A 27,116-nucleotide genomic window follows, 5' to 3' on the forward strand; every position below is an offset into this window, starting at 1 on the left:
TATTCCCACAAATGGAAATACAGTTGTGTTTGGCGCTGATGGCTCTTGCTCTTTACAGAAGCTGCTCCCTGGATCAGCCAAGTAGCATGCTAAGCTAATCAGGGAGCGCAATGCAGAATGCCCCATGGGTATACAAGAGTGAGCCCAAAGCAAGACGTACTAGCGGGTGCGTTCGTCAGAGCGCAAACTGGACCGTTGGTCAATTCTGAGCGCTGTTGGAATACAGCGTTGGGTTATTCAGAGTGCACTCGGAGCGCTCCGTCTGTGTGGCCGGAGCAGCAGAGCGCCAGAATACCAGAAGCTGCTGTAATTTAATAGAAAGGATCATCTTTCTTAACCATTTGATATTTTAGGTTCCGTTTATACAGTCAAAGTCAATAGACCCACTTCACAGCAACCACTTTGAGGTGGTGAGCAGGAAGTAAAGCAGGTGTAACCGACACCATTAATGATGGTTCTATTCAGGTGTTCCAGTGCCCTCACTAACAGGGTATATGCAGGAATCTTGAAGTTCAATGCCTTTTAAGACCTTTTCAATGTATTGCAAGACCTCAACGCCACTTTTGTCACATCAGCGATAGGAGTGTAAATCACAGGTTTCATCACGAGACAATATTATATACACAGATTCTTTGGACAACGATACGATATTTGCTGATATCACAAAGACTGCCACGATATGATTTTGATTCAAATCAGGGGTCTGCGATCGATATGAGATGATATGATGGGCATTTCACACAATCAGCTACAAAGTTTTATACTTTATCAAATGGCAGTTAAAGTCCCTGGAAACCAAAATCCACAAAAACCTTCTAACTATTAAATTTAGGGTCTTATGTGAGTAATTGTGTGCCTCAGAAAGTGGTTGACATTACTTTCAACCCTAACCCCAAAAATCGACACTTTTCTACAAGGTCTGGATTTCCATTTCCTCATTGAAGAGAGCGGTGCGCACGGTGCTAAAATGCATGATCTTATCACGTCATAAGATTTAATTGAATCACACACACACACACGCACGCACGCGCGCACACACACACAGTAGCGCTGTGCACTCGCAGCGGCAGAAATCTCTTCCGCTCTGTCAGTAGGCTATGCGCCGAGCAACGCACGAACACACACACACACACACACCATCTCTCCTTCTCTCTCCCCGTTTCCCTCTCTCTCTCTCGGAGGAGGAGACCTGCTGCAGCCGGGACACGCCCACACAGTCCGCAGGAGAAAATACACTCTAAAATCTAATTGATTCTCATGACTTTTGCCATGACTGTCAAACCTAAATTTATATACTTTGCGACGTTCATCATCGTTCAGATTTGGCTGGTGGCTTATTAACATAGGTTCCTGTGATGTGATGAACTCAAAATGCTAAATAATAAAAAAACATTTCTGGTTTCCAGGGACTTTAAGACTTTTTAAGGGCCTTAATTTTCCCTACATTGATTTTAGGGCTGTCCTCGACTCAGAATTATGTCAGTCGTATCGGATGTGTGGGTGTCCAATATGAATATTCGACAATTATTAAAAAAAAATAGTATTAATTATTATTATTGATTTATTCATTTATTACACTTGCAATCAGCCCATATTTGAATTTCCGACATCATTGGAGGAGCAGGAGGGATGTTTTTTTTGTTTTGTTTGTTTGCTCTGCTGCCACAGGGTCCTTAGGGTCTCTGGAATGTGCAAGATGCTTTGCCTTGAAAACGTATTATGTATTATTTTTTTACATTTATTTCAGTCTGTTTCTATTGTTTCAAGAATGCAAAAAAAAATAAAAAATAATAATAATAATAATAATAATAATCCCGCGGTCGTCTCGTCCGGTCTGATCTCCGGCTACGTGATTGGCCACCGCAGCGTGACATCGGGTAAGTTGATTAGCCGGTTCTAGAACGGGTGGGCGTAAAATATGATCCCAAGCCAATCAGAGACAGAGTCGTCCCTCCGGCCCATCCACTCTTCAAGCGCCAACCAAGTTGTTACAAAAGTGACCGGGATTAGTTCACTAGTTACATTCTGAGAGCGACTTTGATAGATATTTTTTTTTACATCAAACAGCGAGCAGTTCGTGACGAGTTAAGTCCATTCTCAAGGTATTTGCTACTCGCAATTGTTGACAGTAGTGTGTGCCTGCTCCCTCCGCCATCTTGAGCAGCAGTAGGTTCTCTTTCAACCTTCCGCCGCAGAGAGGAGCGCTGCGGTTCGGCTTCCCCGCCCGGGCCGAGTCGACCCAGGATGAACATGGTGGAGAGGCTGGTCGCCGCCGTGGTGCGCTTCCCCGTGCTCTACAACAACACCCACCGGGAGTACAAAGACGTCTGCCGCCGCGCAGAAGCCTGGAAGCTGATCGGTCTTGAAGTTGGCATTTCTGGTTAGTATTTGGACTTCTGCTACAACAAGCAGCATGGCTAGCACATGCTAACGTTAGCAGCAGCATGAAAGACCAAAGACACAATGGAGAGTAGCGTTAACGAATATGCTTCATATAATGGTCACTCAATTTGGCTGTGTGCACCAGTTTAAAACTCGGCGCAACGACAGACCTCGCATCTTGCATAGTTGCTGTTGTTGTTGTCGATGAGGACAGACTCGTCGGACCCGGTGTGTGAGTAGCGTTAACGTTAGCAGCATGGCTACAATGCTAGTAGTAGTAGTAGTAGTAGCATGGGTGGGCACCATGGATACTTTTGTAACCCTATTTACTTGTATTCGCCTTTGAAAGTAAACGTGTGTTTTCGCTCGTAGGACGCAAGCCAGCAGCAGCAGCATGCCTAGCAAATGCTGAGCACAAGAACAACGGGGACGTTCCCAGTGCGTTTGATTTGAGTTAGGTTTACATCACCCAGGTGTTTTCAAAAGTAGACTATGGGCCTCCCCCGAGTTTATTTGCTCAGTTTCGCTAAATTCTTGGATGCCTATGGGATCATGATTATGTTATTTGACCCCATAGATACTCAACAGTTGAGCCAAGAGCGATATAGCATAGATCGCTGTTTGACACACTTGAGACTACACCAAATGCATTAAAAAAGCTATGTCTGAAGACATTAATTTGGTTCTGCCTCTGGGAAAGTGGAATACTGTATATTGACAGCGCTACGCTGCATACAGACACTAAGACAAATTCCTTGTATGTAACTTGCATACCATGGCAATAAAAGTGATTCTGATTCTGAAAAACACCCAAAATATCCAAATTCTCTGTAACCATATCTCACACATTTAGGCTACTATGTTATTTTGATAACTAATGCAATAAGTAATGCAATATTTTTTCACTTCCATTCACGGAGCCTCCCCTGAAACTGTTTGGAGCCTCCTCAGCCTGCCTCCCACTTTGAAAGCCTTGTGACATAACCTACACAGTATGTGCTCCCACAACAGTTTAAACATCATACTTACCGTTACATGCCACATGTCCCTATTATGTATTAGTTTGAGAAATTATCTATTTTGTCTGCCTATGAGAAAAGTCAATCTATTTTCATCAAACTCTTGACTTTGTGATAAGGGATGTAAATTTAGGCTAATTTGTCTTTTTATTTTTATTTTGTCGCACATGTAGATGAAGACGCCAAGAAGAAGTGGAGGAATCTCCGAGACAAATACAGAAAGGAGCTGACGGCCGCTGCGAAGGAGAGGCGAAACGGTTCCGTACCAGAGCTCCCCAGGACCACGTGGAAATTCATGCCACTGCTGCAGTTCCTGGAGCCCTACATGCAGGAGAAGCAGAGCAGCTCCGGCGCGGGGCACGACGCCGTTTCCGAAATGGACGTCATCCTCTCGGCGTCCGAGCCCAGCCCCACGCTGAGCGACGGCGAGGGGGCGGGGCCCTCCTGCAGTCCGGCCATCAGCCTCGCGATGGCGCCCGAGGAGAACTTCTGCGGGCTCACGTCGGGACCCGTGATGCCCTTCGAGTGCCCCCGGACGCCCACGCCTCCTTCGCGTCCCTTGCGGAGTCCCGGCCCCGTCGGACCCGGCCCCCCCTCGCGACCTCAGCAGAGCCCCAGTCCCGTCGCAGCCGGTCCGTCGCGACCCCGGCGCAGCCCGAGTCCCGTCACAGCCGGCGCCCCCTCGCGACCCCGGCGGAGCCCCAGCCCTGTGGCACCGGAGCCCCGGCCGGGGAGGAGCCGACCCTCTCGCCCCAAGCCCAAGCGAGGAGGATACTCTGAGCTGTCGGAGTTTGAGGCCCAGGTGATGAGCTCGCTGTGCACCGGTCAAGACGAGGACGACTACTTTGCTTGCAGCCTGGCGGCGACCCTGAAGCGGCTTCCGCCGGCAAAGAAGCGGCTGCTACGCTGCCGCGTGGAGCAGCTCGTGTACGAGGTGGAGTTTGGCAGACGACTCGAGGCGACGTCGTCGGGCCCGGGAGGACGCCTGCAGTACAAGCAGGCCAGAAACTCACTGACCAGGAGGAAGATCGCCGTGGCTAAAAGAAGATGCATCGAAAGGCTGAAAGTTGAGATGGACACTGAGGTTGAGCGGGACACCGAAGCGGAGATGGACACTGAAGCCGAGAGGGACGCCGTCACCGAAGAGCTGAAGGTCGAGATGGACACTGAAGCTGAGAGGGACACTGAAGCTGAGAGGGACACTATCACCGAAAAGATTAAAGTTGAGATGGACGACTTCATACCCATTACCCACTCCAGCCAACCCCCCTTCCCTGAAACTCACGTGCAGTGAAGAGGATGTGAGCAGGCTCCAATGCAACAAGCAGCTATTTGGGCAAACGAGCAACGCCCCTAAAAGGCCCACGGACAGTTAACATGTATTTTAACTGCTAAGATCAGGGTGAAAAAGGCCCACGGACAGTTAACATGTATTTTAACTGCTAAGATCAGGGTGAAAAAGGCCCACGGACAGTTGAGATGTATTTTAACGGATCAGATCAGGGTGAAAACTGGTGATGAACAAGGTGACTTTTTGTGTGTGTGCCTGAAAATGAGCAATGTGCGGCACCCAGGCCCCTTCTGACGCATGCCACATCTTTCCATAGAGAGCCAAAGTGAACGTCACTTCCTGCTTCAGCACTGCACCAGAGATTTTCATCCGCCATTTAAGTTGAACTTGTTCAGGAGGGAGAGACCGCGTAACATTTCACTCGGACCAAGACGTAAAAAAAAAATGCGGATTTAAAGAAAATTATAGTTTTTTTGGTCCGAGTGAAATGTTCTATAGTCTCTCCCGATTCTAAATATAGCTGAACCGTTTGGTTTGACCAAGTAAAACTATTTTTATAAGCACTTGTACGAAATGTCTGGGAAAATAAATGGCGGATGAAAATCGCTGGTACAGTGCTGAATAGAGCCCGACCGATATGGGATTTTTGAAACCGATACGATACCGATTTTAGGGAATAAAAAATTACCGATACCGATAATATCGGCCGATATTTTTATTTTATTTTATTTTTATCATCAAATGCTAATCCCCCATTAGTGCTAATTTTTTATTTATTTATCCTGGTTGCTGCTCCACCCTCTGCCGATCTGGGGAGAGCCGAAAACTGGCTCCATGCTTCCACATGGGCAGTTAGCCAGCCGCTTCTTTTCACCTGACAGGGGAAGCTTTACCGGTAGGACATAGCACGTGGGAGGATCACGCTATTCCAACGAGTTCCCCTCCCTCCGAACAGGCGCCCTTAACGACCAGAGGAGGCACCACATCAGCAACCCTCAAATATCAAACACTTGACAAAGATATGATTGAGTTGACATGAATTGAAATATGTGATGTAGGCAGGATATTTTACAGCTTATTAATAAACTCAATGCAATGAAACAGTAAACTTAACTGGGAATTTAATAATTATAAATAACTAGAAATACAAAAACACAATAGAGCAAATAGTTAAGAAAAAATATCAAATATACACAACATGCTGTCCATGCTGTCTATAACTTATATATACTGTATATATATAAAAAAAAAAAAAAAAATCGGCCGATAATTTTTTTTTTTTTTACCGATACCGATATATCAAAAATCGCCAATATCGGCCGATAATATCGGCGGGCCGATAATATCGGTCGGGCTCTAGTGCTGAAGCAGCAAGTGACGTTCCACTTTGGCTCTCTATAAGAGCTCTGTTTACGCGACATTTAGAAAGCCTGTGGGTGAAATTCAGACCTGCTCTATGAAGCAGTACAAATAAAGTAAGAACATAAAAAAAAATACTCAGTAGATGCATTGATCATGTGAATAATTGTTAGTGTCCTAAAGATCAATATATCAGCTACAGGTCTTCTAAAACGTTTTGTTTGTTTTATTAAAGAGAAAGAATCAGCGTTTCTGCAGAGAAGCTGGCTGAATGTGAAGCAGGAATATTTATAATAAAGAAACAAAACTGATTTTGATTGTGGTTTCATTCATTAGACTTTGGGCTGTGGGCTGTGTTGGCCTAAGGGTTCGAGAAGCGGGCTTGTGACCGGACGGGTCGTCGGTTCAATCGCCGGGACCGGCGGGATAAATCTGAGTGGGGTTAAGTGAAAAAGCAGCGCTTGCCCCTCCCTCATTACCACCACTGAGGCGCCCTTGAGCAAGGCCCTTAACTCCCAACTGCTCCAGTGGAGCTGCTCAGTGGCCAGCAGATCAGACTGGTTGTAATGTTGCTGGCCAGCTTCCAGGTGTGAATGTGATTCTGAGTCACCCGGTTACTCGTTCATAATAGGAGAGCACTCGAGTATTTCAATTACTTCAAATGCCCATCCAGCTCAAAATTAGGGATGCACGATATATCGGCAATCATATCGGTATCGGCCGATGTTAGTCATTTTTTAACATATCGGTCATATCGGTGTCGGTCAGATGTTGCAATGTTAATATCGTTTATCATTATCAGCCAAATTCTTCACATTGATATGAAATAATGCAGTAAATCTATGATTTATGGGCTTTTCCAAAGGCTTTGCAAATAAAGAAATGCATAACTTTTTCAAATTCAGTGTTAACATGTGTTTTTCAGTATGTACAAAATGTGATGATCATAAAAATGTGGTTTTATACAGATCATATCGACATCGGTAAATATCGGTTATCGGCCATAACAGCAATGTTAATATCGGTTATCGGCATCGGCCAAAATTTTCATATCGGTGCATCCCTACTCAAAATCTAATTGGTTGACTAGAACAGTGATTCCCAACCAGGGGTACGTGTACCCCTAGGGGTACTTGAGCAGCTTGCAGGGGGTTGGGATTACAATGTATTTCCAAGATGCTAAAAACTGGTGACTTTTTGCAATTGAAAACTGTCAAAATTGTATTAAAGAGGAGTCATTCAAATTATTTTCATTTAATGAGATGTGTTAGAGAGGCCTAATAAAAGTTTAATATAACAAATTTTAGGAGAATTATGGACACACATGAGTACTATCGGCATGGTAAAACAGCTCAAGGGGTACATAACACAAAAATGGTTGGGAACCACTGGACTAGAACACTGGTTCTCAAAGTGGGGGCCTTGAGGGGCTTCTAGGGGGTCCCCAGCAAAAAGGAGAATCATTTATTTTCACTACAAATTCATCCGTAAGTAACAAAATGATAGAATGTATGACTATTTTGGTCATGGGTTTCATACACTTTCTATAATAAAACGTCTAAAACCCAAAATCTTATCAGATAGGGGACCCTGGGACAAACTCTTTGTCAAATGGGGGTCCATGGTCTAATAGGTGTCAGTTTAAGGGGTTCTTGTCATGAAGAATGTTGAGAACCACTGGACTAGAACGCCAAACTGGACTAACAAGATTAGTGTGTTTAATTTAGTGCATAATGAAGCTTATCTAGACTTAGCCAGTAGGGCTGTCCCGGCGAGTCGACGTAATCGATGACGTCGACTACGTAATTACGTCGACGCACGCTACGTGCCTCGACGCGTCCCAATCGTCACAAAACAAAAATAGTGTGGCTAATGTTAGCGGCTAACTGTTACTTGTCGTTACTTTACATGGCAGTAAAATGCCACTGAATGACCAAATTGATTTAACTTTCAAACATTTCGATTTCCATACGGACCCCCAGCATTGGTTAGTTGTTAACGTCGTGACTATATTTATAACGTTATAACGTACTCCGGTTTGCGGTTTATAATTGAGGGCTGAATACAGCCGTGCTGTCACTCTGGCTGTATTCAGACCCGAGTTATAAACTGGAAACCGGAGTACGTTATAAACGTTATAAATATACGGTAGTCACGTTATGATACGTAAGATGATGATTTTATGTTGGACTGCTGCTAAACTCAGTTGACATTGCACAAGGTTTTTGGTATTCCTCCTGAAAGTGACTTGCATTTTATTTATTCTACTATTTTATTTTGAATTGCACTATATTGATTTTATTTGAGGACAAGCTCTAGCTTTAATTTTATTTGAGAGATTTTATGTTGGACTGTTAAAGATGGTTAAATAAAATACTGAAATTGAGAAGTTTTTGGTTATTTCTTTGTTTTGGGTAAATTTATTGTTATATAATAAAAAATATATATCGTTAGATTAATCGACTAATCGAAAAAAATAATCGTTAGATTAATCGATAAGAAAATAATCGTTTGGGACAGCCCTATTAGCCAGAGATGCTCAAAAGTCATTTTTTGTGAGTTTCAAGTCTGAGCCAGAGTCCGAGTCAAGTTTCAAGTCTGAGCAAGAGTCCGAGTCAAGTTTCAAGTCAGCCAGAGCCCAAGTCAAGTTTCAAGTCAGCCAGAGTCTAAGTCAAGTTTCAAGTCTGAGCCAGAGTCAAGTTTCAAGTCTGAGCCAGAGTCCGAGTCAAGTTTCAAGTCTGAGCCAGAGTCCGAGTCAAGTTTCAAGTCTGAGCCAGAGTCCGAGTCAAGTTTCAAGTCAGCCAGAGTCCGAGTCAAGTTTCAAGTCTGAGCCAGAGTCCGAGTCAAGTCTCTTGTTATGGTGGTAATGAGCAATCCATCACTATGTGACTCACGCAGCGGGGCGAGCAGCTCGGAGCGCCGCTGGCTGTACTCCATCTCCAGGCTGTTGTAGCGCTCCTGCTGGGCCCCCGGGGGGCGCCGCTGCTGCAGCGAGGTCAGCTGGGCCACGTAGCCGCCCAGGTAGATGTCCAACAGCGCCACCAGCTGCTCGCACAGGGCGGCGCGCAGCTCCGAGTCGGCGTGCGGGTACACCGAGCGCAGGATGAGCTCGTGCTGCCGTGAGATCACCGTGCGAACGCCGCCCACACCGCCAGAGGCTGAGGAGAGGAGGAGAGAGGAGAGGAGAGAGGAGAGAGGAGGAGAGGAGACGAGGAGAGAGGAGAGGAGAGAGGAGAGAGGAGGAGAGAGGAGGAGAGGAGAGAGGAGAGAGGAGGAGAGGAGGAGGAGAGGAGAGGAGGAGAGGAGAGGAGAGGAGGGGAGGGGAGGAGAGGAGGAGAGGAGAGGAGAGGAGGAGAGGAGAGAGGAGGAGAGGAGAGGAGGAGAGGAGAGGAGAGAGGAGAGGAGAGAGGAGGAGAGGAGAGAGGAGAGGAGGAGAGGAGAGGAGAGAGGAGAGAGGGAGGAGAGGAGAGGAGGAGAGAGGAGAGGAGAGAGGAGGAGAGGAGAGAGAAGAGAGGAGGAGAGAGGAGAGGAGGAGAGGAGAGGAGGAGAGGAGAGGAGGAGAGATGAGAGGAGAGGAGAGAGAAGGGAGAGAGAAGAGAGGAGGAGAGAGGAGAGGAGGAGAGGAGAGGAGGAGAGGAGGGGAGGAGAGGAGAGGAGAGAGGAGGAGAGGAGGGGAGGAGAGGAGAGGAGGAGAGGAGAGGGGAGAGGAGGGGAGGAGAGGGGAGGAGAGGAGGAGAGAGGAGAGGAGGGGAGGAGAGGGGAGGAGGAGAGGAGGGGAGAGGAGGGGAGAGGAGGGGAGGAGAGGGGAGGAGAGAGGAGAGGGGAGGAGAGAGGAGAGGAGGGGAGGAGAGGAGAGGGGAGGAGAGAGGAGAGGAGGGGAGGAGAGGAGAGGGGAGGAGAGGAGGGGAGGAGAGGAGAGGAGAGAGGAGGAGAGGAGAGTTGGAGAGGGGAGGAGGAGAGGAAAGATGTTAACGGTAAATTTGGTCTGTTGTCTATGAACCATTACAATAATTATTAATAATAATGTAAACTTTGTTGTGCAAACACACCAACATTGTACTTAAAGACAAAGATGCATGATTTGAAGTTCATGGGTCGGGTCAAGTCAACTTTATTTGTTTAGCCCTAGTTCACAAGCACGGCTTTACAGAGAATGTGTCGAGCTAAGCAGTATCAATAAACAGAATTGAACAATCTTATATAAGCATATATACAGTATATATATATTAAGTGGGACAGTGGGAATATATATATAAAAAAAAAAACAAGCATAGAAGAGAAGAAGGGGGAGAGGGAGAAAGAACAGAACAAAACATACAGATCACTACGCTGCTGTACCAGTGCACTAGTGCACTCTGGTGGACATGTATTTAATAGTGTGCAAATAATGTACAAACTGCAAGAACTCATTTACTTCCTGGTCACAAAAGTTCTCAAACACAGAGGAGGTTTATCAATTAAGAGGTGGGGGATTGCGATCGCCAAGATAAAAAACAACAACAACAATATCATCTGCATTTCAACTCAGGGAGTGAATCTGTGGACTGGTTTTGGTTTAGATGTCGAACTCAAAAAAGCATTGATAAATGGCTACATTGACAGTGACTCGTGACAGCCTCTGTTTGACTCGTGACAGCCTCTGACAGCCTCTGTTTGACTCGTGACAGCCTCTGTTTGACTCGTGACAGCCTCTGTTTGACTTGTGACAGCCTGTTTGACTTGTGACAGGGTCTGTTTGACTCGTGACAGCCTCTGTTTGACTCGTGACAGCCTCTGACAGCCTCTGTTTGACTCGTGACAGCCTCTGTTTGACTTGTGACAGGGTCTGTTTGACTCGTGACAGCCTCTGTTTGACTTGTGACAGCCTGTTTGACTTGTGACAGGGTCTGTTTGACTCGTGACAGCCTCTGTTTGACTCGTGACAGCCTGTTTGACTCGTGACAGCCTCTGTTTGACTCGTGACAGCCTGTTTGACTCGTGACAGCCTCTGTTTGACTCGTGACAGCCTCTGTTTGACTCGTGACAGCCTCTGTTTGACTCGTGACAGCCTCTGACTTGTGACAGGGTCTGTTTGACTCGTGACAGCCTCTGTTTGACTCGTGACACCCTCTGACTTGTGACAGGGTCTGTTTGACTCGTGACAGCCTCTGTTTGACTCGTGACAGCCTCTGACTTGTGACAGGGTCTGTTTGACTCGTGACAGCCTCTGTTTGACTCGTGACAGCCTGTTTGACTCGTGACAGCCTCTGTTTGACTCGTGACAGCCTCTGTTTGACTCGTGACAGCCTCTGTTTGACTCGTGACAGGGTCTGTTTGACTCGTGACAGCCTCTGTTTGACTCGTGACAGCCTGTTTGACTTGTGACAGGGTCTGTTTGACTCGTGACAGCCTCTGTTTGACTCGTGACAGCCTGTTTGACTCGTGACAGCCTCTGTTTGACTCGTGACAGCCTGTTTGACTCGTGACAGCCTCTGTTTGACTCGTGACAGCCTCTGTTTGACTCGTGACAGCCTCTGTTTGACTCGTGACAGCCTCTGTTTGACTTGTGACAGCCTGTTTGACTTGTGACAGGGTCTGTTTGACTCGTGACAGCCTCTGTTTGACTCGTGACAGCCTGTTTGACTCGTGACAGCCTCTGTTTGACTCGTGACAGCCTCTGTTTGACTCGTGACAGCCTCTGTTTGACTTGTGACAGGGTCTGTTTGACTCGTGACAGCCTCTGTTTGACTCGTGACAGCCTGTTTGACTCGTGACAGCCTCTGTTTGACTCGTGACAGCCTCTGTTTGACTCGTGACAGCCTCTGTTTGACTCGTGACAGCCTCTGTTTGACTCGTGACAGCCTCTGACTCGTGACAGCCTCTGACTTGTGACAGGGTCTGTTTGACTCGTGACAGCCTCTGACTTGTGACAGGGTCTGTTTGACTCGTGACAGCCTCTGTTTGACTCGTGACAGCCTGTTTGGCTCGTGACAGCCTCTGTTTGACTCGTGACAGCCTCTGTTTGACTCGTGACAGCCTCTGTTTAACTCGTGACAGCCTCTGTTTGACTTGTGACAGCCTCTGTTTGACCTGTGACAGCCTCTGTTTGACTTGTGACAGCCTCTGTTTGACTCGTGACAGCCTCTGTTTGACTCGTGACAGCCTCTGTTTAACTCGTGACAGCCTCTGTTTGACTCGTGACAGCCTCTGTTTGACTCGTGACAGCCTCTGACTTGTGACAGGGTCTGTTTGACTCGTGACAGCCTCTGTTTGACTTGTGAAACACGATACAAACTGCATGGATGATTTCCCCTCGCATGCTGAACCAAAACCCTGGCTGTACCACACAGTCTAATGGCCCATTTCCACCGCTGGTATCAGCGCGGCCCCGCATCTCAAAAACCTGGACAGCCCGGGTTGAGTCGGCGTTGAGTCGTGCTACTTTTGGTCCCTGCTTTGTTGAGGTTCCAGCCGGTACCATACGGTGACATGAAAACACTGCAGACGACTGATTGGTCACGCAGAATCGTGTTTAATGTGTCTGGCTACTTTCTGTCAATGCTGGATAACAAACAGTGGGACTTTACCTTCTCTTCTGTTATTTCCATCAGTCTTTTGTGTTGCTGCCTTCGGCTCTGGTGAAATAAGATCGATCTCCTTGCTCAGCTTTAACATGACGGTGGTTTTCAATTGTTTTGAGAGAGAAAAAGTCTGCTGCTCGGGAAGCCCTCGTAGTTGTGTGCAGCGTCGGCTCCTCTAGGCCGGAGGCGGGGGTTTAGCGAAGCCGCGGCCGGGGTAGTGGCTTCTCTTCTCCCCGTAGCGTAACCCCCGTCCCCCACGCAGCGCATGCATGTAGTGTAAATAACAAATTGATATCTATTCTCTTGGCTGATGGTCACATTTGCCCATGTCGGTCATTTAGAGGCGCCAGTATTTCAGAACCAGTTTAAAAGTTCTGTGTATGGATTTAATTTTAACGTTATACGTTATAGCCTACTTGGGCTATGGGCGGAGGGCAGATATGCGGTCGCTATGACGACCAGGTGTGGGCGGAGGCGAGTAAACTTGCTGTGGAAACAGAGTCTATATCAAGTAGAGACGAGTAAGACCAGGTAGGGTAGAGCTGTACTGTGCTGTTATATGTGGTGGAAATGGGCCATACGTCTGTTTGGATACGGGGTATCCGCGGGGTCTTGAAAAGTATTAAAAGTTGATCAATCAATTTAGTGAAAATGAAGGCCCTTAAAAAGTATTCAAAAGTCTTGATCGCCATTTGAGAGGTATTAAATGTTGTAGCTGTTGATGATGCTGATGGTGTTAAATGAGCATAATGATATTATCTCATATCGATCGCAGACCCCTGAACTGAATCAATATTGTATTGTGGCAGACTTTGTGTTATCAGCAAATATCGTATCATTGTCCAAAGAATCTATATCATATTGTATGGTGATGAAACTTGTGATTTACACCCCTATCGCTGATGTGACGAAAGTGGCGTTGAGGTCTTGAAATATATTGGAAAAAGTCTTTAAAAAGGTCTTTAAAAAAGTATTGAATTGAACTTCAGGATTCCTGCAGATACCCTGGAGTCTGGAAGGAAGTGACCAAATGAGAACATTTTAAATAGGGGTGGCGAAAAAAATCGATACACCATAGTATCACGATATTTTGCCTGACGATATTGTATCGATATTTGGACGCCAAGTATCAATATATATTAGGGGTGTCGCGGTATATGTATTCGTCCCGTGAGTTCACGGTACGGGCATCACGGTACAACACATGGAGCTCCACGACGAATACGCCGAATCCAGAAGGTGGCAGTAAAGCACCTAAACGAACGCTGTTTGAACGCCATTAAACGCCACAGAAGAAGACACGCAAAAACAACAGGAGAAAGCCGTCCATTTTGTCAGTCACTTTAGCTAACGCTATGGCGAGAGGCGAGGCATGCGAGATACCAGAGCTTGAAGAGCCGCCACCTTCTTTTAAACCAGCGGTGTGGGAGAGTTTCGGGTTCCCAGTCGACTACAACAGCGATGGAGTGCGAGAGATTGATCGAACAAAGACGGTGTGTCGGCGTGGTTCGGCAGTTGTTGGGTACGTCGGTGGAAACACCTCCAACATGCCGACGCATCTCAGGCGACACCACCCAGATGCACCGATCACCGGAGACAGGGTAAAGAAAACGGGACAACAACTGCTTCTCCCCGCTGCTTTTAACCATCCTCTGAATGCCAGCACAGACCGACACAAGAAGGTTACAGAGGCGATTGGCGTCTACATTTCCATGGATATGCGCCCATACGCAGTGGTAGAGCAAGCCGGCTTCAGGCATTTATTAAACGTACTCGAGCCTCGTTACAAGGTCCCATGCCGTTCACACATGAGCGGAACCGTGGTCCCACGTCTGTAACACGCGCACACGAGCAGTGATTGAGCACGGCCTGTCCACTGCACCCGCCGTTGCATTAACAACTGATGGATGGACGTCCCGTGCTACTGAAAGCTACCTCACCGTCACCGCACACGACATCGACGGTGAGTGGGAAATGAAGAATCCTGTTCTTCTAACGAGACCTGTGTATGAACTAGGGATGGGCATCGAATTTCGAATTTTCGAATAATCGTCGTTATTATCAAGGTCGACTTTTATTATTGAAAGTCGAAATTCGATTTTTTTTTTTTTTTGTGAGTGAAATGTTGCATTGTCTCCCCTGATTCTAAGTATAGTCGAATCGCTTGGTTTGAGCAAGTAAAACAATTTTTATAAGCATTTTAAGCAAGGTTTATGGAAAAATGAATGGCGGATGAAATCCCATGAAGAGGGAGAGGGGGTGACTTTGGCACCCCTTTGGCACTCAGACCTGAGCCTACTAAATATTTAATGAACCACTCATGATTGTCAAAACTGTTTTTTATTTTCGAAAATGTCAATGTCATGTAACATGTTCTTTACTTCAGTGGTGCAATGCTTGTTTGAGCTAAAAATCCACAGCAGAAGCTTTTTCTATTAATTAATGAAGCCTTAGACTTAGAATCAGGGGAGACAATGCAACATTTCACTAAAAAAAAAAAAAAAAAAAAAAAAAAAAAAAAACATTTTTTTTACATTTTCTTTTTATTTTCGAATTTCGATTAAAAGTCGACTGGCCAGCGAATTTCGAATAGTGTTTTTGCTAGAAATGCCCATCCCTAGTATGAACAGCACACTAGCGCCCACCTAGCTGAGAAGCTACAGGAGGCAGTAGCAGAGTGGAAAGTAACTCGTACTAGTGAACTAGTACCGTAAATTCCGGACTATAAGGCGCACCGGTGTATAAGCCGCACCTTCAAAGTTGACTATTTTTTTCTTATATAAGCCGCACCGGACTATAAGCCGCGGGTGTTTTAATGGTATTTTTTTATTTTTTTTATTTTTTTTTATTGTGTTTTAATGTTTAATTACCATATGTAATGCTCCCATTTATTAACATTTCAACAAAACAACATAACACAACACCACCTGTGTTGTTATTTACAGTGCACACAGTGTCATACAGTGTCATACAGTGTCATACAGTGTGGTGAAAAGAGGGCAAGAGAGGAAATTAAAACAGAAGTGGATTTATAGTTAGAAAGAGTGCTAAAAAAGAGAGATTTTTTTTTTTTTTTTTTTGAAAAAATCCATAGATAAGCCGCACCGTTATATAAGCCGCAGGGGCCAAAAAAGGCCAAAAAACGGGAAAAAAGGTGCGGCTTATAGTCCGGAATTTACGGTACTACTGCCTGTTCAAAAGGAATGCCCAAGGTTCAATAAAAAATGAAAATATATTTTTTTTGTTGCTTTTTCCGCCGTTGTACCGTGCCGTATTCGTACCGAACCGTGACCCCAAAACTGAGGTACGTACCGAACCGTGACTTTTGTGTACCGTGACACCCCTAATATATATATATATATATATTTTTTTGCAGGCCATGCCATGCCACCGGGCATCTGCCCGAAGCGCCCAATGTTGCAGTCCGCGCCTGCAGTGGCGTATTGAGTCCAGAGAAGCGTAATAAATAATGTATAGCCTACGTGTGGGGCAAAAACAAAACAAAACAAAAAAACACTGCATGTTTTACTTCCGGTGAGGTCAAGGAAAAGGTAGGAAAAGGAGTTGGACAATATATCGAAATATCGCAATATTCAATATATCGCAATACTAGCAATATCGCAATACTATCGTATCGTGACTCAAGTGTCGTTTTAGTATCGTATCGTGGGCATCTGCTGATTCCCACCCCTCATTTTAAATGTATCTACAAGGATACTTCTTTCAAAATAAAAGAAGCCCAGTCCCAAAATGACTTGAATAATTCAGGTTTTGTTCTTTCAAAATAAAAGCCCAGTCCCAAGATGACTGGAATAATGCAGGTTTTGTGCAAATCCCCTCCATTGACGCCATCAAGAGCAACACAACACAGTGAGAGTGGGATGAGAGAATGAGCTCAATGTGTCAACTGTGAATGTCATATCCAATGAGTTCATAAGATGTCATATCAGGTGAGTTACCTGTCCATGGGATGTACTCCGGCTCTGCAGGAGCGCTCTCAGATGCTCTGTACATGGAAGCCTTGGTCTCTCTGTACTGACCAGCCGCCTGCAGCATGTCCTACACACGCGCACACACACACACACACACACACGCACACGCACAACACACACACACACGCACGCACACACACACATAACACACACCATTCAAAAATAAATACATACAACTTTACTGTCAAAGCCATGCCTTTTTATTTAGAGTATCTAAACCGAGGCAGCAGGTCATTTCAAGTCAGTTTTGATATTGTAAAGTCTCTATTTTAAGCACTTTTGTTGCCGTTTTTGAAAATAATCAACAACAATGAAAATAATCAATCATTAATGATTCATCTGTCTTTTTTCCTCTCTCTCTCGATTAATCGATTGGTTGTTTTGTAAAATGGCGAAAAATGCCGATCAGTGTTTCCCAGAGCCCGAGATGACGTCCTCAAATGTCTTGTTTGAGGAGAGAAAGCAGAAAATATTCCAGAAGCTGGAATGAGAGAATTTTGACTTGCATACATGAAATCAATCGCCAACTCTTTTGATAAGAACTATTTTGATAGTCGATCAGGAGATGGCCATGCACCCCCTGGTGGAGGAAAGCCATAGTGAGGATTCAGTCCATCCCAGCGGCGCCTGAACTCTAAACAGATGATGAGGATGATCAATATAATTGCCGATTATTTTAATAGTGGACAACTAATGGATCAATCGTTGCAGCTCTACGCCGTGTGTTGCAAAATGGACTTAAGACAGTGATGGATGGATGCTATCTCTAAATCAGTGGTTCTCAACTGGTGTAGCCTCAGGACCCACTATTTTCCTTGTCATGAAGTCGCGACCCAAATTTCAGATTTTTTTTTAAACCACTCAAATTTATTGCACAAAAAATAGCGCATTAATTTAATACACAATGCCTTCATGCACTGTTATAAACCTCAAATGAACAAAAAAGTGCAACAGAAGTGCAACTAGGGCTAAAAACCAATTGAAATAAGGCAGACTTGAATTACAGGCCTATATGTTTTTAAATTTAAACAAGTCAAACTGGTCATGCTCAGAAAGTCTTATTTGAACTGTATGAAATATGAAATAAAAGGCAGACTTATCTTGAATTACATGCCTATATGTTTTTAAACAAGTTAATAATAATAATAGTAATAATAAAACAAGTTAACCTGGTCATGCTAATCCAGTTTCAATAGTCTGAATTTACCGTAACTACCGTAAATTCCGGACTATAAGACGCACCGGTGTATAAGCCGCGGGACCAAAATTGACTATTTTTTTCTTCTATAAGCCGCACCGGTCTATAAGCCGCGGGTGTTTTGATGTTTAATTACCATATGAAAGGGTTCGTGCACAGAGAGGAATGTCGGGAAAGCGATGGCTGTTTGGGGAAGGTCCCATTTATTAACATTTCAACAAAACAAAACAAAAGTCAGGTCACTAATCCCCAGACAAAATCACACAACAATAGGCTATATGTGCAGCAAACCTGTAACCAGAGAAGTCAAGTCACTAATGCTCGTCTTCCTCTTCTTCCTGCGTACTGAAACCACCAAAGTCCTCATCTTCAGTGTCGGAAACGAACAGGTTCAGGGTGGCTTCGTCAACCACTCTCCTCTCTCCTTCATTGTCACTCAAAACCAACGAACTCCTCTTCATCTATAGCTGTGTTTCCATTACAGTTTTTCGCAAAAGAATTGCGATATTTCTACAACTTCGACAATGTACAATTGCGACTTGTAGGCGTTTCCATTGAAGTTGCGTTTGAGTGATTCCCCGTTGCAGCAGCTGCCACAGTGATTACGCACGGGGATCTGCCCCATATCCCGTCCCCTGCATGCTCAAATCCAACCAATGGTCAATGGAAATCCCAACATGAAGTTACAATGCATATAAACGAGCCTGATTATCAATTCAAAAGAAAATGAGTCGCAAAATGTTGCTGGCTGCGTGAATGCAGTCAGCGCGACAGGCAGAGGAAAAAAGGTAGCCTAATAGCCTACAACTGGTCCGATTTAGAGATGGAGGGGGGAAAAGGCTGATTTGGTTCTATAATTGCACCTGAAACGTGTGCAATGTATTAGCCTACTCACAGTCACTGTATTCACTTCAGACAGCACCACCGCACCAGTGTGTGCTTTTCATCCTCTCATCTCGCCGCTGTGCCAAATGCGCGCACACAGGCAGCCTGCTGTCACCATGGACCGATTTCTGCCATTAAACATTATCTAATTTGCCCGGCTACGCTTTTGCACAACACTCGTCTTTCTGCTAGGTAGCGTTGCTTCAAAGTTTTCCACTTGCTGCGGAGGTTTTGACACGGCTATCGAACCTTACTTACCAAACTTATTTTCCGCTCCTTTTCCAAGGGATAATATGGGTCACATGACGTGCAAATGCGAAAAATGTGTTTCCATTACACTTTTGCGATAAACTGCTATATCGACACGTCTGAAAAACCACCTCATGATCATCTACTGCTCGTTCTCATGCTGTCGAGAACGAGCAAAGCTTTTTTTTGGTGAAAGAATCCTCCAGGGCGCTTCTTGTTAACAGTCCGAGTGAGTGGCAGGTCGAACGTCAAAGGCACTTCATCCATATTTATGATCTGCTCCGGTTCGATGGAATATTCCTTGATCTTCCTTTGTGTGAATTCGCCGAAGTTTGTGATTTTCTCCTGGTAGTCGGGGGAGGGAGTTGATGGGCTTGTGGCCGTTTGCTTACCGTAATTACCATATGTAAGTGGTCACGCACAGAGGGGATTGTCGGGAAAGAGATGGCTGTTTGAGGAAGCTCCCATTTACCGTATTACCGTAACATTTCAACAAAACAACATAACACAACACCACCGTTGTTTATTTTTACAGTGCACACAGTGTCCGCGGTGTGGTGAAAAGAGGGCAAGAGAGGAAATTAAAACAGAAGTGGATTTATAGTTAGAAAGAGTGCTAAAAAAGAGAGATTTTTTTTTTTTTTTTTTCCTGAAAAAATCCATAGATAAGACGCACCGTTATATAAGCCGCAGGGGCCAAAAAACGGGAAAAAAGCCGCGGCTTATAGTCCGGAATTTACGGTAATATGAAATAAAAAGGAATCACAGGCAGGCTATATGCTTTTTAGTTAAACTGGTCATAACTTTTAATTAAACTGGGGCCATGCTAATCCAGTTTCAATCATCTGAATTGAACTAAAATTAAATATGAAATGAAAAGGCAGACTTCTCTTGAATTACAGGCAGAGCATATGCTTCAGCTTGTTAAACAAGTAAAACTGGTCAGGCTAATCCAGTTTCAATAATCTGAATTTAACTCAAATGAAAAAAAAAAAAAAAAAAATGGCCAATGTCCAATCAAAACGGCCCCGCGACCCACCAGTTGAGAAACGCTGCTCTAAATGATAGCAGTGTTCTCCTGCAGACAGACAGATGGGAGCGTGTGTTTACCTTGATGATGGTGGTGTGTTTACCTTGATGATGGTGTTGACGGTGAGAACGACCTCGGCCCACTGCACCGAGTCCACCGGGCTCTCCTTCAGACCCCGCTCCTCCTCCTCCAGCAGACACTCAAACACAGAGGAGAGCTGGGACACCTGGAGGGAGAGGGCGAGAGAGAGGGGAGGGAGGGACGGAGAGAGGGATGGGGAAATGGAGAGGACAAAGAAAGAAATGGGCGAAAGAGAGATATTTGATATTTACTACATTTTCTATTCTACTATGCAACACTTTCTTGTTACATACTGTACTGTACTATATTGTCAGACTTTTATCATCATCATTATTATTAATGTTATCATATTTATTGATTACCACCAAAAAGGTTGACAATGTATACTGAATTGTACTTGGCCAACAAAGCTCAGCCTATCCTATAATAAGAATACAAAGTGTGTGTGTGTGTGTGTGTGTGTGTGTGTGTGAGTGAGTGGCCACGGCTATGTCATTTTACATGTGATCGTGCTGAATCATTCAGGAAGTGTAAAGAGAGCAGGTGACCTGACGGAGCCGGATTTTTATTAGGTAATTACGGCCAACTAAATGGGCAAAAATGGCTAATTAGTAGCCGGAATGTCTTAACACGGGTTCAGCACCATGGAGAGCTCCAGAGTGGAGGGAGCACACCACCCCTGAGCGGAGTTGGAATCAGCCAGGGAAGTGGACTATGAAAACCCTCTGGGGAGAGAGACGAGAGACTGCATGCCAACTCTGCGAGCGAGGCCTGGCTAAATGGCCAGTGATTGTGTGCCTGTGTCTGTGTGTGTGTGTGTGTGTGTGTCAGAGGAGGTTTTTCCAGTGAGGCATAGGAGGATGGTCCTCTATTAGATTGGGGATTTTATATAAAAAAGAAATATATTAAAAAAATAAAAATAAAAATAATATTTTTATTTTTTTCATTTTTCATATTTTTTTTTATAATAAAATATCAATCAAATGTGTTTTTTCTTATGTGCAGACGCTCATTTTTTCATTCATTATATAGCTCCATGCAGACGAGTCACTCTGGCCCTGGTCCCAGCATGGGGGAGGGGATTAAAAAAACACCCGCCCTGTGGGCTTGATTTATTTGGTAATTTATCTAATGAAAAAATAAGATTGGTTGAAAAAGACTTGCAATTCACAGAAAACAGTGAGAGTGATGTGTTTTCCAACGAATCAGATTGAGCTAGGAGGGAGCTCTCCCTTAGCCCGTGAAACCAGGTGAAACCCTAATTGGTTGTTGTTTGATAGATAGATTGCTTGACATTGATTGACATTCTGTATTGTCCAATGATGAATACGTCTGAAAATCGGCAACGTTGTTCCACTGCCTGGTCTGTGGTCTCTCACGCTGAATCAAGGAGGTGAAATCCACTGCTTGACCTGACAGGAAGGATTTACTGAGACAGTAGCAGCATATCATATTTCCCTCTTATTTTTATTTACTTTTTTATCAATCAGTGAGTGTTCACAAGCCAGACAGTCGTTGATATTGGATTACCACCAAAACGAGTTTCGAGTTGCGGGGAGACTTGAGCTCCGCGATACGGGCTTTTTGCAATGTCAGAAAACTGGAATATTTGCAACGTCTCGACTGCAGCGTTTCCCCTACAGACAGCACGGATATTCAAGTAAGTCAATTGATTTCAAGTTATCCGAACCTTCTATTAAATTTGGCGTGGAAATGGTTCACCGAGCAGCGCTATTTTTGTCGTATTGAAGTTTCATCCTGTAATTTCTTATACTAAAACCCGCGGGCCTTAAATTCACAAAAGTTTTTACTGAATTTGGCCTGTATATCGATAGCTGACAGCGGGCTCAATTTTAAAGCTTGAGTGGTGATCTTTATATCATATGAAAGTAGAAGAAATAAGGAATCGATTGGGATGAAGCATGTCAACCTAGGATGTCGGGAAGGGGGGGTAAATAACGCTCCAAAGTTGATAACTAAATGAGTAGTGCAGCACTGTGCACAGGAAGACACACTCTCGTTCCAGATGCAATTAAGTGTAATTTAACGCTATTTGACAACAGTTTCGGCCATAGACTTTGTCAAGTATCATACAAACTAGGGATGCCTTTATCGATTAGTTTTCCTGTCGATTACCCTTAAATTCTGAAGACGATTAGTCGATTAGTCTATAAGCAAAAAAAAAAAAAAAAAAAAAAAATTTTAAAAAAAAATTAATTTAAAAAAAAATTAAATTAATAATAAAAAAAATTAATAATAATAATAATCAGGACGCCATCTAAATTGACCATAATTTAATCTATGTCAAAACATTCAACATGCAATTATTACATGTATTTATTTGCATTATCGTGCACACAGGCAACGACTTTCTCTTCCAGTTTCCAGTCACTGACTGCTTCTCGCAGGTGTGCTGCCAGATTTTCACCGCTATGCCTGTCCTCCATGGGGCGGGTTTGTAGAACACAGCTACAGAGCTGTCCACGTTCGTTGATGAAATGACAGGTTATTGTCACGTATGCTTCTGTTGCAATGGACGTCCAGATGTCTGACGTTATTGCCACACACTGTGCCTCCTCTAACTGCTGTTTAATGTACTCAGTCATTTTGCCATGGCTCACCTCCACTCTGGATGTTATCAAGGTGCGCCCCGGCACGGTGTATGCGGGCTCGACAAAGTTCATCAACTTGCGAAAGCCTTCGCCCTCGACAAAGCACAGTGGTAGCATATCGCGGGCAGTCATCTCAGCGAGGAGTTGTGTGATCGTTTCGGACCGGCGAGGATCACATCGTCTGCGGGGTTCTGCAGTAAAAGCTGTGATACTGGTCTGCCTGCATCATCTCCTCCACGCAAGTTTACGTCGAGATGCTTGTTCTGAAGGTGGGTCCTCATTGCAGTGGTAGAGTGGTTATATGCAAGCTTGAGAGAACATAGCCGACACACAACCTTGTTGTCTCTTTCTTCATCAAAGTATTGCCAAACTTTGCTAGTTTTCTGTCGCGTGGCCATTGTTGCTCCTCCTTTGTGTACTTCTCAACTCCTGTCCTCTGTGTGCGGGGAGGGGGGCGGAGGGGCAGTTGCCTTCAGTGACCCTGGGAATTCTACTAGCGCATGGATGACTGACGGTGAAAGACGCAAAAAATAAAAATAAAATAGTAAAATAATTGTCGATTAGTAATTTTCACTCCGACTAGTGAGTGTGTCGACGACTAATCGATTATTTTGCGGCACCCCTAATACAAACAGTGCAAGACAGCCATTATAAAGACAGGTTAGCTGATTGAATGGACACCACCTGTCTTGTGAAAGCACACCTGAGTGTGAGACATCATAGGATGAATCAAAACATTGATGTCACAGGTAGGCTGTATACCATAATATATCATGAATCTATGTGAATAAATAGATTTATATAAATAGTAATCACAGCCTAATGCATAGAGATAAATCCTGAAACCTTCTCGCAACAGTTCTAGCCTAAGCCAGTGGTTTTCAAAGTGGGGTCCCCAGCAAAAAGGGGGGATAATCTATTTTCACTATAATTCCATGCCATCCATAAGTAACACAATCTAAGATAGTGTAGAAGTGAGTAACTAGGCTAATTATAACCATAACAGCACAAATAATTGACAAAAATCTCAAAATAAATATACAGTATTTACTCTGAGAAATGAAATAATGAGAAAAGGAACAATTATTGATGGTTAAAACTGAATAATGACATCACAACAGTCTAATCCTAATGCTAATTTAAAATGAGATTTGGGCGTTTTGGGCAAAAACTGCTTGTGGGTGAGAGTATCAGCAGCAGAGCACACGTCATATTTTCCCTGGGACCGCCTCAGGTGCCAGGTGCTGTTCCGTCCTGTAGTCCTCTCACTGGGTGCTAATGCAATGCTCCTCACTGGGTGGAAAGCTAAGAGGCTTGACAGCATGGGAAACATGGCAAATACACACACACACATGCGCGCGCACACGTGAAAAAAAAAAGCCCAAAAAGCCCAAAAAGGGGCGGCGACCTTCGGTCGCCGCACTAGCTTCCTCCCCTGTTTCCAAGCTCACCAGCCACCACTGGTGTGTGTGTGTGTGTGTTAGTGAGTGAGCGAGCGAGCGAGCAGGAATTGTGTTCGGCCACAGCTATGCCATTTTACGTGCGATCGGGCTGAATCATTCAGGAAGTGTAAAGAGCACCCCCTGCAGGTGACGTAACGGAGCGGGACTTTTTAAATCAGGTAATGGCTGAACTTGCAATGGCTGCGCAGCCCAATACAATGCACGGGTGTTCCACTAGTCGAATTGAACTGCAAGAGTGAGCGAGAGATGAAGACGTTTCATACAATACCAACATACAGTATCTGAACATTCTTCGTCACATCAACAAAAACTGTGGACTCAAAGTGGGTCAACGACAACATCAAAGCTAGAATTATGTGGGTATCGGACCTGAACCACAACATTTTCCATTACTTTTCCAGACATGTTTTCAAATTCCCAAACTAGTCGAGACCTGGGGAGTGATCAAATCCACTTCTAATACTTTTCCAGGCCTGCATAGGAAACCCTGTGAATTGAATTGAAGTAAGAGTTCACACAACCAAAGAAAGGTGATTTAAATATGATGTTTAGATGTTTAGATGTTGCAATCTAAAGATTGTGATTTTACTCGCCCAGTCGTCCAACCTTACAGCATCTTAACATAACCCCCCCCCCCCCCCCCCCTCACCTCTCTGAAGAAGACGTCAGCGGGTGTCAGGCTGGGGGGCACGTTGGCGTTGCTCCTCTGCAGAGCGGAGGAGATGGCGCGGGTCACCAGCTCGCCGTGCTTGGCGTGGTGACTCTTCAGCACCATGGCCGCCTGCAGCTTCTCGGCGTGCTCGCACAGCAGCAGGCGCGTCGCCATGGGGACGGAGCGCACCACAGCCTGGCCCAGACGCTCCAACAGCCCCACCTGCAGGACGGGAGGGGGAGGGGTGACGTCGCGTCACGTCACGCAGACAGCCAACACAACAACCGTCATCTCACGTCTCCATTTAAAATGTAAAGTTGTTGTTTATACCCTGCACTAAAGAAAGCATTTATCTGGTCACTCTCACTGAATGAATGTACACTTGCAAAACTTGCAATATATTGTGTTGACTGCTCCAGTGTGTTAGCCTGATATTCAGACTGATATATTGTGTTGACTGCTCCAGTGTGTTAGCCTGATATTCAGTCTGATATATTGTGTTGACTGCTCCAGTGTGTTAGTCTGATATTCAGACTGACATATTGTGTTGACTGCTCCAGTGTGTTAGTCTGATATTCAGACTGATATATTGTGTTGACTGCTCCAGTGTGTTAGTCTGATATTCAGACTGATATATTGTGTTGACTGCTCCAGTGTGTTAGTCTGATATTCAGACTGACATATTGTGTTGACTGCTCCAGTGTGTTAGTCTGATATTCAGACTGATATATTGTGTTGACTGCTCCAGTGTGTTAGTCTGATATTCAGTCTGATATATTGTGTTGACTGTTCCAGTGTGTTAGTCTGATATTCAGACTGATATATTGTGTTGACTGCTCCAGTGTGTTAGTCTGATATTCAGACTGACATATTGTGTTGACTGCTCCAGTGTGTTAGTCTGATATTCAGACTGATATATTGTGTTGACTGCTCCAGTGTGTTAGTCTGATATTCAGTCTGATATATTGTGTTGACTGTTCCAGTGTGTTAGTCTGATATTCAGACTGATATATTGTGTTGACTGTTCCAGTGTGTTAGTCTGATATTCAGACTGATATATTGTGTTGACTGCTCCAGTGTGTTAGTCTGATATTCAGACTGATATATTGTGTTGACTGTTCCAGTGTGTTAGTCTGATATTCAGACTGATATATTGTGTTGACTGTTCCAGTGTGTTAGTCTGATATTCAGACTGATATATTGTGTTGACTGCTCCAGTGTGTTAGTCTGATATTCAGACTGATATATTGTGTTGACTGTTCCAGTGTGTTAGTCTGATATTCAGACTGATATATTGTGTTGACTGTTCCAGTGTGTTAGTCTGATATTCAGACTGATATATTGTGTTGACTGCTCCAGTGTGTTAGTCTGATATTCAGACTGATATATTGTGTTGACTGCTCCAGTGTGTTAGTCTGATATTCAGACTGATATATTGTGTTGACTGTTCCAGTGTGTTAGTCTGATATTCAGACTGAAATATTGTGTTGACTGTTCCAGTGTGTTAGTCTGATATTCAGACTGATATATTGTGTTGACTGCTCCAGTGTGTTAGTCTGATATTCAGACTGATATATTGTGTTGACTGTTCCAGTGTGTTAGTCTGATATTCAGACTGATATATTGTGTTGACTGTTCCAGTGTGTTAGTCTGATATTCAGACTGATATATTGTGTTGACTGCTCCAGTGTGTTAGTCTGATATTCAGACTGATATATTGTGTTGACTGCTCCAGTGTGTTAGTCTGATATTCAGACTGACATATTGTGTTGACTGCTCCAGTGTGTTAGTCTGATATTCAGACTGATATATTGTGTTGACTGCTCCAGTGTGTTAGTCTGATATTCAGTCTGATATATTGTGTTGACTGTTCCAGTGTGTTAGTCTGATATTCAGACTGATATATTGTGTTGACTGCTCCAGTGTGTTAGTCTGATATTCAGACTGACATATTGTGTTGACTGCTCCAGTGTGTTAGTCTGATATTCAGACTGATATATTGTGTTGACTGCTCCAGTGTGTTAGTCTGATATTCAGTCTGATATATTGTGTTGACTGTTCCAGTGTGTTAGTCTGATATTCAGACTGATATATTGTGTTGACTGTTCCAGTGTGTTAGTCTGATATTCAGACTGATATATTGTGTTGACTGCTCCAGTGTGTTAGTCTGATATTCAGACTGATATATTGTGTTGACTGCTCCAGTGTGTTAGTCTGATATTCAGACTGATATATTGTGTTGACTGTTCCAGTGTGTTAGTCTGATATTCAGACTGATATATTGTGTTGACTGCTCCAGTGTGTTAGTCTGATATTCAGACTGATATATTGTGTTGACTGCTC

General features: G+C 44.4%; 2 protein-coding genes across 2 annotated transcripts in view; one reads left to right on the forward strand and one right to left on the reverse strand.

Moving 5' to 3' along the window:
- nup133 (nucleoporin 133) overlaps positions 1–27,116 on the reverse strand; it is an 81,733-nt gene that overhangs the window by 17,229 nt on the left and 37,388 nt on the right. Inside the window, exons 14-17 of the mRNA XM_083634946.1 lie at positions 24,771–24,995; positions 20,069–20,191; positions 16,571–16,670; positions 8,946–9,209 (exon numbers count right to left, since the gene is read on the reverse strand). Of these exons, the coding sequence (XP_083491072.1) occupies positions 8,946–9,209; positions 16,571–16,670; positions 20,069–20,191; positions 24,771–24,995 (712 nt within the window). The remainder of the gene's footprint in view (positions 1–8,945; positions 9,210–16,570; positions 16,671–20,068; positions 20,192–24,770; positions 24,996–27,116) is intronic.
- LOC310774706 (uncharacterized protein) lies at positions 2,183–6,388 on the forward strand. Its single transcript, XM_083634829.1, has 2 exons — positions 2,183–2,380; positions 3,575–6,388. Exons 1-2 carry the CDS (start codon positions 2,245–2,247, stop codon positions 4,693–4,695), a joined length of 1,257 nt encoding a protein of 418 aa, XP_083490955.1. The 5' UTR covers positions 2,183–2,244; the 3' UTR covers positions 4,696–6,388.

This window comes from Poromitra crassiceps, assembly GCF_964638095.1.
Source record: "Poromitra crassiceps genome assembly, chromosome: 4".
In the NCBI taxonomy this organism is placed as follows: domain Eukaryota; kingdom Metazoa; phylum Chordata; class Actinopteri; order Beryciformes; family Melamphaidae; genus Poromitra; species Poromitra crassiceps.

What these genes read in the sequence shown, in the direction of transcription:
- LOC310774706 (XM_083634829.1), top strand. Translation starts at nt 2,245, where the DNA reads ATGAACATGGTGGAGAGGCTGGTCGCCGCCGTGGTGCGCTTCCCCGTG. An exon ending in TCTTGAAGTTGGCATTTCTG is followed by an intron (nt 2,381 to 3,574) that starts GTTAGTATTTGG and finishes TCGCACATGTAG; the next exon opens with ATGAAGACGCCAAGAAGAAG.